Source organism: Chrysemys picta, chromosome 9 (assembly GCF_011386835.1).
Source record: "Chrysemys picta bellii isolate R12L10 chromosome 9, ASM1138683v2, whole genome shotgun sequence".
NCBI lineage: Eukaryota > Metazoa > Chordata > Testudines > Emydidae > Chrysemys > Chrysemys picta.
In genome coordinates this window covers 4904033-4918383 of record NC_088799.1, presented here as the reverse complement: position 1 = coordinate 4918383, position 14351 = coordinate 4904033, and the positions used below count along the sequence as shown (strand labels likewise).

Genomic DNA, 14351 nt, shown 5'->3' with positions numbered 1-14351 from the left:
AGGCTTGTCTGGTCTCGGGGTTTGGAACGGCTGCTCCCCGTGCCCCACAGAGGAGAGGGCTCTGCATGCTGGTGGGTTTGGACGATCTGGCCTGTCCTGGGGATGTGAGGATGGGTGGCCAAGCGACTGAGCTCCTGTTTCTGTCGGGATGCGGACAGGGGTGGGTGTGACACGGGGCCCCCGCCGACCAAATGAAGAGGTCTGAGAGTGCGACAGGTGTGAGAGAGAGGCGAGTGAGTGTGTGCGTGCGAGGAAGGGGAATGGGTGTGTGCGGCGATTGTGTGTTTGCAGAAGTCAGGGGAATGGGCGTGTGGGGGGTTGTGAGTTGGACAGGGCTGTGTTTGTACGAGTGAGGGGGGTGTGTGTGTGGAAACTGTGAGCGTGACAGGCAGGAGGTTTCAAGATGTTCCTCACGCTCTCGCCAGCATGCAGAGCTGCAAATTCTTTCCTTAGTGCCAGGCCTGCAACCCAGCGCCCGGGGGAGGTGCCAGGCTCAGAGCGGGGGCTGGGTGGCAAGCTTGGCATGGCATCCATCCCCCCGACATCTCTGCCTGGCCATTTCTGTTGCCTCAAGGCAGCAGCCCTGGGCACTCGTGCCGTCCCCCTTCCTGGACTGGAGGATTTCACTGTGCTGCTCCCCTGGCCCCAGCCCCACTGCTTTGAGCCCATGCCTAGCTCCTCCCCTCCAAACCCTGGGGTGCAGGGAGCCCCTGTGGGACCCTGGCTCTTGGCTCACCGGGGACGCAGAGCCCCACGTACAGCCCACCCTTTCTGCCTTGCACTGGCCCACAGAGACAGGGGGCAGCATTTGGACCGTGACAGTTTTAGATTTCGCATTAAATGAAGGACAGATATGTAAAGGTGGAGCCGATCTACAACCCTGGCTAGATTTAACCTAGACTCCAGGCCCAGACTCCACGCTGGCAGCACCAGGGCATACATCGTCTCACGTTACTGTGAGCACTTGTCTGCTGGCCTCGGTGGCCGACCGATCCAGTGCGAACGCCAGCTGCAGACAGGCCCGCCGCACAAAGCAGAAAGCCATCTGCATGCAGTATGGCGCCTACAAGGCAGAGGCAGCATATGGAGAATGAAAGCTCCCGGAAAACGCTCCAGCTGGTACAAAACGCAGCAGCCCCTCTGCTTGCCGACGCTGTGAAGGCATCAGGTGGGCGCTTTGCTCTCTGCTCTGCCTCACCAGGCCTCTGCCCCAATACTCAAAGCCCTCTGTGGGATTGACCGTAGCTACCCGAGAGACACCACCCCCTCTGCAACTGTGATCTCCCACCACAGCTCCATTGTACTGGAACAACGAATCTGTCCGCCAACAGGGGGAGGGTCACACGTGTCGGAGACAGGAACCTTCCCAGGAGTTGGACGTAGACTGGGGAACTCCTTCCCACAAGGAGACGAGAACACCGGCTGAAATGTCAGCTCAACACCTCCCCTCCCAGATTTAAACGATGAATGAAGATAGGTCTCCGCCATCGGTTCTGAGCCCCAACTTCCCTCAAAGTTTCCAGGGGTGTAGATCCGCTGTTCTGCTCCTGACGCAGAGGAGAACCTGTCCTACATCCTTCAGATCTGACTTTCTGCTGAGACCGAGGGGGCTCGGGGCTCATGTCCCAACTTGGCCTCATCTCTAATAATAAGAATCATCTTTGGGAACGTTGTGAGGATCCCACATACCGTGTGACTTATTTCACGAGACGGCGGTACACGTTAAAGGCAGAGACGCTCTGCAGACGCTATTGAAGGTCCTTCTCCAATCTGTCGGTATCTCCCCTCCTGCTGTCATGTTCCCAGAGGGCCTTCAGCCCTGCCCTGGGATTGCTCTGCCTAATGAGCCATGTATATACATTACAAGTGGTATGTTTTGCTCTCCTCCGTCCAATTAGTGCATTCCTGGGAGGGCAAAGGAAGCGGTGATGGCTGCGGTTCTTGACTGCCTGCTTTGTGCTGGTTTCCTGCTGCAGATATTTCCAGTGCTGAGCAGAAAGACCAAATTCTATTTGGAGCTTACGAAATTCCATTAACTTGGGGATTTCAAAACAATCTCCAAGGTGTTATTGCCCTGTTTATCCTTCCGCCCGTGCCATACGAAGGGCAGTGTCAACAAAACCGTTGTAGCTCTACCTAAGTCAAAGGAACTATGGTGACTGAAACCCGCTGAGGATCAGGCCTCGAATATGAAATCTGACGGAGCAGGGCCTGCATCTCTTGCTTCAGTGTGTGCCTAGGTAGACCTCATTTCTTCTGGACCCCTCAGCAATTGCCCAAGAAGAAATGCCGTGGTATGCTAATAAATCATTACCCTCTGGGTGCAAATGGCTTTGAACTACGGACGCGAGGTTGACTGAATTGGAAAAGATAGTAAAAGCTGAAGGCATTTTGTTCAACTTTTAAGAGGATTTAACAGGCAATAGAGAGACTGTTGCTGTTTTTTAAACCAGGATTCAGTTCAGCGTAGTCTTGCAGTGAATTTCTCCGCTGCAATTGATGTTTCCCGAAGGGACACATCTTCTCTAGTGAAAATGTTGACATAATGACCCTGGACGGGGACACTCCAAACAAACAGCCGAGATTTAATTACCAGCCGGCTCTCTGGATGTAAATGATCTATGAAAAAGTATACAGTCCCCAGCAGCAGCAGCAAATATTAACCAGGGAGGGTGACCTTGCTGTTTGTTTTACTGCCAGAGGCCTGTCACCGCGCCATGTGCTGGAGGGGATGGAGTCCATCGCAGATAAAGAGTTGCAGATACCTTCAGTGAGGACGCTGCTCTTTTCTGCAAGCCTGGTTCCGCGGCTCTTACGTTGAGTACGTGGGACTCGTCTTGAGAGAAAATGCCATCACCTGGATGGGTTCCAGATTCTGTCTCAATGTTTGTGTCTCTATCCATAGAAACCTAGAAATGTCGGGCTGGAAGGGACCTCGAGAGGTCCTCTAGTTCGGTCCCCAGCACTGATGCATGACCAAACATACCTAGACCATCCCTGACCGGTGTTTGTCCAGCCTGTTCCTCAAAACCTCCAATGACGGGGAGTCTACAGCCTTCCTGGTCACCTGCTCCAGTGCTTAACTACCGGTAGAGTTAGGAAGTGGTGAGCAGCTGCTTAATGCATTTGCTCACAGTTGTGATAGCTCCAGGGCCTGCTTTTTCCTTGCCTCTGCCCTGAACCCATCCCTGCTCCTGCTTTGCCTGACTCCAGGCTGACCCTCGGCTCCAATTCCTGGCTTCTGACTTTGGTGCTGGCTTCTGGCCTCTCACTCCAGCTCTGAGCCTGGGCTCTGACTCAACTCCTGCTCTAGCCACTGGGCGTGACCACCCACATCCCAGTCACTGACATAAGAACATAAGAATGGCCAGATTGGTCCATCTAGCCCAAGATCCTGTCTTCCGACAGTGGCTGGTGCCAGGTGCTTCAGAGGGAATGAACAGAACAGGGCAATTATCGAGTGATCCATCCCGTCGTCCACTCCCAGCCTCTGGCAGTTGGAGGTTTAGGGACACCCAGAGCATAGGGCTGTGTCCCTGGCCATTTTGGCTAAGGGCCATTGATGGACTTATCCTCCAGGAACTCGTCTAATTCTTTTTTGAACCCAGTTATGTTTTTGGTCTTCACAACGTCCCCTGGCAATGAGTTCCACAGGTTAACTGTGCATTGTGTGAGGAAATACTTCCTTAGGTTTACTATAAACCTGCTGCCTGTTAATTTCATTGGGTGACCCCTAGTTCTTGTGTTATGTGAAGGGGTAAATAACACCTCCCTGCTCACTTTTCTCCACACCAATCATTATTGCATAGATCTCTAATCATATCCCCCCTTAGTCATCTCTTTTCTAAGGTGAACAGTCCCAGTCTTTTTAATCTCTCTCATATGGAAGCTGTTTCATACTCCTGAACATTGTTGTTGCCCTTCTCTGTACGTTTTGCAATTCTAATATATCTTTTCTGAGATGGGAGTGACCAGAGCTGCAGGCGGTATTCAAGATGTAGGCGTACCGTGGATTTATACAGTGACATTATGATATTTTCTGTCTTATTATCTATCCCTTTCCTATTGGTTTCTAACATTCTGTTCGCGTTTTTACCTGCCACTGCACATTGAACAGAGGTTTTCAGAGAACTATCCCTGATACCTCCAAGATCTCTTTCTTGACACTCATGCTGTTAAATCTGGAGTTCCCTGGTGATCACAGGGATCACTGCTGTTACGCTAGCCCAGCAGATGGTTTGAATGAAGATCCTAGGTGCATATACATCTTATGGGCTACGTTTTCTAAATTGTCCTGAAAATATGCCTGTGATTGTGCTAAGCTGGAACTTAGAGGCACTTGAGCCTGCAAATGTGCACATACAAATTAGGCAGTTAGGGACAAATTCACCACTAACGTAGATGGACACAATTCCATTTCACCAGCCGTTCATTTGGCCCATCGTTTAGAAAACGTTTAAAAAAACTCTGTATATTGCTAGGGTCTCACTCTAGCTACAGCCCCAGGTTCTCTGGACTGGCTGAGCTGTGCTTGTTGCAAGCCCAGGTTGGGAGCAATGGAGAGTGGGATGAGGGCAACGATGTACAAACCTGGAGCCAGTAATAAAGACAGAGCAACTCTGTCTTACCCTGGCTGCTAAGGGTCTCAAGGCAGTGAGGGATCAGTCAGATGCAGCGGTGTCCTGGCCATCCCCTTGGCTGTACACTTAATCTGGGTAGGGGTGGGTGACACAGGACAGTGACTGTATGTCACTAGACGATATTCCCATGCGCTGGGAATCTCCACTGTCTGGATTGGCCAGGAATACGGCCTTTTTGAATGCCATGAATCTGACCATACGTTGCGGTAAAACTTCTCTAGGAATGTTGTCGATTACATCATCCAGTACATCCAGACGTTCCTTTGCAGCACTGTGGTCCGAGCACTGAGCGGAGGAATCTGTAAGTGGGACTCACCAAACACCACGCAAGTGTGCAACATGACCCAGCGCAGGGCCGGGGAAACAACGGCCGATAAAGGCAAATCCGTGGGGATCCTTTTATGGCAGCAAGTCGCAGTCCCACGGAAATGTGAAAAATGTGCACAGGACGGGGCGCTCACTGATGCTGTCAACAGGGCCTCGTGTGGCTTGAGTGTGGCACAAGATGTATCCATGCTGCAGTGTTATACACACTTCTAAAATCAAGCAACCAACTGGGGCACCATTTGGCCTTTCCACAGTCCAGCCTGGCCTGGGGTCTTGCAATATACTTCACTGGAGACATCTCGCAAGAGCAGGGTCTCCACCAGTTCCTTCCACTCCTTGTGGGCTAGGGCCGGCAAACCCGGAGCCTGTAGCGCAATGCCTCAAACAGCACGAGGTTGATCCTTTGCATCCCACGCGCTGAACGCAGCCGCAGTCCTCGGGGGAATCACGTCAGTATCACAACACAATGATTTTTCCTCCTGGGATTAACATAAATACCAGCTTCTTTCATGATGCCCCTATTGGGCAGCTTCCCTGATCCAATGTGATTAACCACCTTGGTTTTCTCCGCCAGCTGCTCCTAAAAGCTCCTTTCTTTGGCTTGGCCTTTCCTAGCTAATCAGCCTCTCTTGCCTCTGCATCTAGTGGTGAATGTGAAATCTGCAGCCACTCGAGACAGGCCTGATCTCAACAATGAAAAGTCGCCTGACTTTATCTTACAGTCACGCCCTCCCCTGTGTCGGTCAGTGTGACAGCGCCACCCAGAAGTTCAGAGCTCCATTGTGTTGGGTGCTGCATGAACAAACAGTACGGGCTTGTCTACACGGGGAGATTGATCAGAATAGCTCTCCCACAATAAACTTGGCGAGTGCACTAGTTATTCCCAATCCAGAGTGATTTTTATTCCGGACTAGAGTGTTCACATGGGGAACAATTCCGGAATAGCTGGACAAGCCCTCAGGGTATGTCTACACTAAAGGGGGGGGGGTCGATTTAAGATATGCAAATTCAGCTACGCGAATAGCGTAGCTGAATTCGATGTAGCGCAACCGACTTACCCCGCTGTAGGGACGGCGGCAAAATCGACCTCTGCGGTTTCCCGTCGACAGCGCTTACTCCCACCTCCGCTGGTGGAGTAAGAGCATCGATTCGGGGATCGATTGTCGCGTCCCGACAGGACGCGATAAATCGATCCCCGAGAGGTCGATTTCTACCCGCCGATTCAGGCGGGTAGTGTAGACCTAGCCTTAGAGACTCTTCTTGCCCTGTTTACATTTACACAATGTGCAACATGCAGGGGTTGCAAACTGAGCCCCTAATTCCAGAAAGCACTTAAGCACATGCTAAAATCTCACTGATATCAACGGGCCTTAAGTACAAGCTTAAGTGATTTCCTGAATCACTGCTGATGCAAAGACCGGGGAAGGGAGGATGTGGGTTACATAGGCTCCTGATGCGAGTGCGATGCAGTCAACTCATTCAAAGGGTTGACTCTTAATTATAATAAAGAAATGACCAGATTAAAATCGATGTCAGGAATGTCTAACCTCAGCCCTGATCCTGCTATTAAATCCGCCGGGCTGACTCCTATGACAGAGATCCCTGCTGCGTGCATAAAACTGCAGGAACATGGACGGGGCCTTAGGGTGAAATTTTCAAATCCAGGTAGGGGCTTTTGGCAGAATCCCTCCCTTGAAAGGAATGGAAGTTGTGTGTCTAGATCCCCGAGTTAGAGCTGAAAACCTCAACCCAGCACAGTAAGCTCCTTGGAGATGAGGCTGTTTCTTCCCAGTTTGCCCGTAAAGTGCCCCGAGGTGACATAAACAATGAATATCATTGACTCTCGTTCAGGTGAATCTCAAGCTGCCCCTCCTCCAGTTCTATTACCCGGAGCTGTGTGAAGCTGCTCGGTCTGGTTCGCAAGAGATCACGCCAATCTGTTGTTATTTCGGAGTCACATCCCTGGTTTGATTTTCTGGGTCCGAGCGAGGTGAGAAATTCCACTGAAGTTGAGGCATTTCGCTTAGGGCTTGTCTACACATACCGGGGGACTGAGGTGTGGTGATTGATGCATAGACCGCAGATCGCTCTCCCATCGACTCCTGTACTCCACCTGAACGAGACGCGCAAGGGGAGTCGGTGGGAGAGCGTCTCCTGTCGCCATCGCGTAGTGTGGACCCCGCGGTAAGTAGCTCTAAGTACGTCGACTTCGGCGATGTTATTCACGTAGCTGAAGTTGTGTAACTTAGATCGATCTCCCCCGTAGTGTAGACCAGGCCTAAGTCTCAGGTGGAACCGTGCACAAAACCACCCCGATTGGCACCGGTTCACCTGGAAACTGAGTCAGATTTTCCCAGGAGGACCATAAGAACATAAGAACGGCCGTACTGGGTCAGACCAAAGGTCCATCTAGCCCAGTATCCTGTCTACCAACAGTGGCCAATGCCAGGTGCCCCAGAGGGAGTGACCCTAACAGGTAATGATCAAGTGATCTCTCTCCTGCCATCCATCTCCACCCTCTGACAAACAGAGGCTAGGGACACCATTCCTTACCCACATTCCAATAACCTCATTCCCACTAAGCAGTACCTAGGCCTTACGCTGTGATTAGTCCCAGTGTGGTGGAGGAAGCTGTCTGACTCGAATGCAGGGGGGACAAGAGGCAGACCTGGGGGAGTGGGGGGGAGAGAGCTTGGGACAGGACAGTCCTGGGGCGAATCAGGGGTTGGTAGGGAAGGAGGCTGTTGTCCGTAGGATCTCTGCCTCATCTGTTGCCGAAGCTGGAAGGTGTGCAGCGAACAAGGCAGGGGCCGGCTGGGAGAGAAGGGACAGATTCATGCTGAACGCGGTGCTGGAGAATTGGAGTCTGTCCCTGTCTCTGCCATAGAGCCCCTGTGTGATACTGGACAAGTCACTTCAACCAGCCTTTTCACAGGTGGCCATAGCTGTGGGTCCCTCATTTCCTTGCTGCCTGACTTGAGAAGCTGGGGCCTGACTTATAGAAGTGCTGGGCACTCACAGCTACAACTGACGTCAATGCTGTGAACATATCAAGTGCGGTATAATACTAAGTATGCTGAAAACTCAGGGCCTAGCGGGCTCAAATCAGCCACCCCAAATTAGTGAACACCTATGACCTTAATGTCTCTGTGCATCCCGGTTCCCCACCTGTAAAAAGGGGATAATAGCACTGCCCTACCTCGTAGGCAGGCTGGGAGAATAAACCCATTAATGTCTGTGAAGCCCTTTGATATAAGCACCCTGGAAAAACCCACAAGGAAATTAATGATCAGAGGGGTAGCCGTGTTAGTCTGAATCTGTAAAAAGCAACAGAGGGTCCTGTGGCACCTTTGAGACTAACAGAAGTACTGGGAGCATAAGCTTTCGTGGGTAAGAACCTCACTTCTTCAGATGCAAGAGGAAGTGAGGTTCTTACCCACGAAAGCTTATGCTCCCAGTACTTCTGTTAGTCTCAAAGGTGCCACAGGACCCTCTGTTGCTTTTTAAGGAAATTAATGATTCTGTCTTCAGAACAGAATTGGAACGGGGGCCAGTAAATAAGGGCTGGGGCCACCCACTGAACAATGAGGATAAAAGAAAATATTGAGTGAGCACCATCCATCCCTGGCACTGATTAAGGCAGGGATCCTCTGGAAAAAAATAGTACGTGCTCCTACAATTAAAGATGGTTTCATAATGCATACGTGCAAGGGGGCCGAATTAAGATTGCACAGGAGACCTTCATTCTGGTATCTCCTAGCTTCTGAGTGCTTGAGATTGCTCCCTTAACATTCCTTTCATGTCGTTTTGTGTGTGTGTAATTTCTTGTACTTTTCTCCTGGCCCCACTGATACGTCTCCTTTCTAAGGTGAACAAGCCCAATCTTTTCAATCTCTCTTTGTAGGAGGAATTCTTCGTGCCCTTCACTAGGCTCATCACAGTTCCCAAGTCTAATTTGCCAATTCCTTGCAAGGAGCAAGTTCTCTTTCTTTATTGTTTTTACGACGATTGTTTTAAACGAGGAATGGATTTAGAGCTCCAGAAAAGTTATTATTCACCTCTGACGAACCAATCAGGAAGCAGAGATTTGGACATGTTCTCTGATCGGCTCAGAGGTGATTCATCCTTTGCCCTGAATTCAGCAGCTGTCAATCTGGAAGCCTTCACCCATGTCGGCTTATTGGCTAATATGACTCTTGGCCTCAGTCGTGTTGACCTCTGGGAAACAGAGGCAAATGGCCAACGCACCACATGACCTTTCCTCGTCCTGTCCTGAGCCAGGATTTTCTTCCGTGTTACAATAATGGTCACAATGGATTAGCCCAGGTGTTTGTGCAGTGGTGATGTTGTAGAGTGCATTGACTGGTCCAAAATCCATCAAAATCGATGGAGAGTCTCCCACTCAGTTCGATGGGCCTTTAGAGCATATGCCCCCTTCATAAAATCCACCAATATTAACAAAAGCTGGGGAGATGAACCGAGGATGGAAATCTCCATAGATTCGCACAGCCACTTGGACACTCTCCTGACTTTTTCTAGCCAGGTCACTTGAGTCAGAACTTTGTAATTATTTCATCGAAATACAAATGGATCGTTTTCAGGTCACCATCAAAACAGCCAGACGGATGTTGCTGAGCGTTTCACATCAAGAATGTCATTCCCTGGTTGAGGCTTTGCAGGGTCAATTTCAGCCTGGAGCAAATTTATACAGCTGAGATTTAAATCCCTGTGAAAAATACCAGCTTCTTATGGAAACCCAGGGGCAAGGAGAGTTCTGCTGCCAAGTGGCACCAGGTGCAAATAAAAGGGATTGTTCTGACGAGAATGTGAGGGTTGGGGGAGGGTGAAGGGTAATGCTTGGAATTGGGGAGTTTCCAATGAATTCTATCTTCAAGCTCATTGGTTTTTTGTAAAGTTATATATATATGTATGTGTCTGTGACCTTTGTTCTTGGAGGAGAGCCAGGAGAAGCAGAAAGGACTAATCAAATAGCAGCGAGAGCCGTTAGTAAGGGAAACGGTTCCAGCACGCTGGAGCAGTTCAAACAACAACTAAAGCAGGAAAAAGAAAATACCAGCATTTTTGTTTTGTTTTCTCAAAGCAGAAATTGAAATGAGCTGGAAACGAGAGAGGGGCTAAGGCGTGAAAGTCAGCTCCAGATCGACGCTCCTCCCATCTCAGTGATTGGCGGGGTTTGGAACTGGAGGTGGATTTGGACTCGTCTCTACTGACAACCTTCAGTAATGACGTATGTCCAGTCCTATAGGCCAGGGTCAGCACAGAAAGGGGGAGCTAACTACAGGCGTATTGTCTTGTCTGTACTGGCTGCTCCAGTAGGTGGCGCTCCGTGGCAGCACGGCTCTGTTTGCCCCAGGATGGTAGTAAGGAAATGTGGTGTGGCTGGAGATGCTATCTTTCAGAGGAGGTGTTAGCCTGAAATCTTGGACTGCTCAGGGTTGCTACAGCTCCCATGGAGGGATGTCACCCAGAAAGTCCTACCTACAATGTGGGTGACTGTAAAAGACGGCCTGGAAGTCTGGATCCAAACTTTAACAGCCAATCCCTGCTCCTGTAATGGACCAGACAAAACCTTTGGGTCTGACGACCTTTGGGAAGTCTGGGACCAGATCCAAACTTTTAGCAGCACAAGCCCATAGCTAATGACTTGAACTGGATACAGTTTGAGTTGGATACAGGATTCTTCTTCACTAGAGGGTAAGGCGAAGCCTGCAAGGATCACTTAGCATTCAAGATGAGAGGCCCAGCACATGAAAAAGCCTTTCCAAATTAAAGGCATCTTCTATGCATGTTCCTGGCCTTGGCATTATGCCTCTATTATCTTTGCCATCTGCCATGATCCTGGCACATTCGCCACCACAGGTTCTCCTTAGTGAGCATCACGGTGTGCTGGCATTTGGTTCAGGTCCACACTTTGGGTCTAAGCCCTGAATCTGAACATCCTGCCTGTCCCTCCTCACAACACATTTGTTAGTCCAATAAAGAACATCACCCGATTTACCTTTGTCCCTTTTGCCATTGGCTGATAAGCGCCAACTCAGCTTCCTCTTAGTTTCCTACTTGGAAAGTTAACGCTTGTGCCCTGGGAATGAAAAAAGCTCCTCGCCCATGCTGCTGCTACATTAAGCTCTCCAACGCGGCCAACCTGCATGCCCTCCTGGCTCTTGGGTTGACACACTACAGCAATGGCATAGAGCCATTTGGCATCTCACCTTCACGTAGTCATATTCACAGAGGTAGGACGATTCCAGGTCAAAATGCATGAAGTAGAGTTTGATTCTAAATCCATCCGGCACCGAAATATTCCAAGTCACGTCCGAGTCACTGGGGTAGGAATCTGGGAAGTTAGGGGACTGGATCTCCCCAAACATGTCCGTCAACTCAATGGCAGCTGCACTACCAAATAGGAAGGCACAAAGGGACCAGGCCAGAAGGTACCTGCAAAACACACATGAAGATCAAATTAATGTTTCCCCAGGCTGAAACCCATTGAGGACACCATCTACTTGGTTTGTCCTGCGTTCAAGGGTGGTTCTACTCTGAAAAGTGCCTGGGACCAGTACACTATGGCTTCAGGATGGCAAGCATGCAGGTTCTTTTCACCTTCCTCTGCAGCATGGGATGTGGTTCACCTGCCAAAATCACCTGGGCATGTCTCACTTAACAATTCCCTGCCAGTGCAGGGGCCTTAGCGACACCTCGGTCTCTCCTGTTCCCTCCTTGTGGCATGCAGTTTAGTCTCTGTGGTAGTCCAACTGGTAGCCTGTGGGCCAGATCTGGCCCAGGGAATGATTCCATCCAGCCCCTGAACGTGTCTCCCCCCCTCAGCAGACCTGCTCTACAAAATGGCAGCCCTGAGCGGCGCGACCTCCCATGCACCGTACCTGCGAGGTCATGCCTCATGAAGGCCACCATTTTGTAGAGCACATATTTCTGTATGTGGCCTATGGCGGTGCCCTGCACAACTAGCATCCAGCCAATGGCACTGGAAAGGTTGACTCACCCTTTGAGCTTAAAATAGGGGTAACCGGGTGGAATTTAACAGTCTTTCCTGGGCAGGAGGTGAGACAAGATGACCTGATGGTACCTTCTGGCCTTGAACTCTATGAAACCAGGAATGGCTCCTCCATGGGGGGGATTTCCTTAGGCAGATTGTAATGACTCCAAACAGGAATTTGGTGAGATATGGGGCAAATAATCTGACTCTGATGAGAAATGTTTAGGATTGTTAAGGAACGCAAGCGGTCGGGACCTCATCTCACCCAGCCGGTGGGCGCCCAAGCAGCCCAATGTCCTCTAGCCCCATGTTGGGGGTGGGAGTGTCAGTGCTGACTCAGATAATAGGGAATCAAGTGTCTTTGAAAGATATAGCACAAGGTGCAGTCCACGGCTTAATATTTCCTATCTGTGCACACGGCCTCCTCGCAAACCCAGGGCACCTAACGCTTTCTGAGGAACAGACAGCAACTAATGCTGCTTTGTTCAGGAAATTTTAATTTAATGGAAGAATAAACATGCAAAAGTTTAATAAAATAATGGAGCTTCTTAAATAGACTTAATGAACGAATCAGGGCTATAACAGCTAAGCCTTATTATTAGTACTTACCCTCATCTCACTAAACTTGAATGACTGATGGTTTGTAGACACTACCTACACTGACGGGATGGGTTCTCTCATCAGCGTGGGTAATCTACCTCTCTCAGAGGCAGACACTAGGGTGACCTAGTGCTGTCTACACCGGGGGGTTGGATTGACATAACTACGTCTCTTAGAGGTGTGGATTTCTCATGCCCCTGGGAGACGTAGCTAGGCCAATGTAAGTTTCCAGTGTAGACCAGCGCTGACTCTCCAAGCTTATATATCTCCATAACTGCACTACAATAGACATATTGTGTATGTTATGTAAGGAGAGGCTAAAGTTAATTTTTTTTATCTATTTCCCTCTTTTCTGTTTGTGAGTCTTTCTTTCTTTCTCTTGGGAGGGTAGGTATTATCCCCATTTTACAGATGGGGAAACTAAGGCCCAGATCCTCAAAGGCAGACAGGCTCCTAATTTCTACTGAAATCAATGGAAGTGAGCAGCCATTTCTCAGGCGTCCTGTCTGGTTCTGGGCCTAGGTGACTTGCCCAAAGTCACAGCAGAGTTTGGATTCTATGCTTGTCTCAGGTCCCAAGAAATTAATGCTGATAATCCAGCCATCCTGATGCTCAGTCTTGTGCATTTTTCTGGCACAAAAATCTAATATAATTATGTTTGTTTTTTTAACAAAACCAGTGAAAACAGGAGGTCTGCTTGGCATGAGACATTCTGCCTCTGTCGTGCTTGAAACTAACCAGAACCTAAGCAGTTTAATTCCATTATCCAAGTGAATAAAGTGCATCACTAAAGGGACTGTGTAAAAAGTCAAATCCATTAAAAATATTATTTCAGTTTTAAAAACTAGGCACTCAGGCCTTGACTTTCAGAAGCCATTTAAGCCAACGGAACTATTTATGCACAAAGCCTGGATAAATGTTTGCGAGATCAGGGTTTGAGTTAGCTATGCCAGTGAAGAAATTAAAACTATATCTATGAATTATTTTTAACCTGATGGAGTCCTTTTAAAAGCAAGGCAGTAGATATCTGGGGTGGTTTCATGTACCACAGTCACTTCCCTCAGCTTTTGCTGAGAAGCAGAGAAAGTTAACGAGAACTGAGAAATTTGGATCAATTTTTCTCTCAACGCAAATGAGTTTTAACATGCAACTTTCTGATGGCTTCTTCGAAACCACAAAAATGTGCGAAGGGAAAAACTGTTTCTCTTCTGGTTGAAAAACATCTATGGGGCCAGATCTGTAGCGGGTGTAAACCATGTGAGCCTCCTTGACTTTGATGGAGCTACGCGAATTTGCACCAGCTAAAGATTTGGCCTGTTATGTCTTTGCTTTGCTTTCTCAGTAACAGAGAAGGAAAAATAAGATCAAACTTCTCTGCCATGCCAGGAAAGTCTTATCCTCAGGAAAGGGAGAAAAATGACTTTGGTGTGAACAGAGAAACAGAAACACGTACAGTATGTAACGCCTCTGCTGAAACTCACACTTTTCAGAATCCCAGCGAACGCTGTGTAAATAAAGCACTAAGCGGCAACGATATCACGCGCTTTCTTTGCAACCCAAAAAAGCCAGCCTGCATGGTGAGTCGTCCCCCAGTAAGCTAGAATTCCCGGGGACTCCGGCACGCAATCCCAGCACTGGCATGGATTCGAGACGCAGAGAATGTTTTATTTGCTGCTTGCCTCGCAGGCTAAGCAATCGAAAAAAAGCAATCATCAAAGTAAAGTATTTTCCAGAGGCAATTCCCCTCCCCAACCCTGCCCAAATAGCAT

General features: G+C 49.2%; 1 protein-coding gene across 7 annotated transcripts in view; it reads right to left on the bottom strand.

Moving 5' to 3' along the window:
- The window catches only part of MASP1 (MBL associated serine protease 1), a 67017-nt gene that overhangs the window by 52002 nt on the left and 664 nt on the right, over nt 1-14351 (bottom strand). For 6 of the 7 annotated variants that reach the window (XM_008165691.4, XM_005311775.5, XM_008165690.4 and 3 more), the window contains exon 2: nt 11198-11423. In XM_008165691.4, coding sequence (XP_008163913.1) covers nt 11198-11423 — 226 coding nt within the window. Of the gene's footprint in view, nt 1-1689; nt 1962-11197; nt 11424-14351 lie in introns of those variants that run through there. The other variant, XM_042843896.2, reaches the window with a different exon arrangement.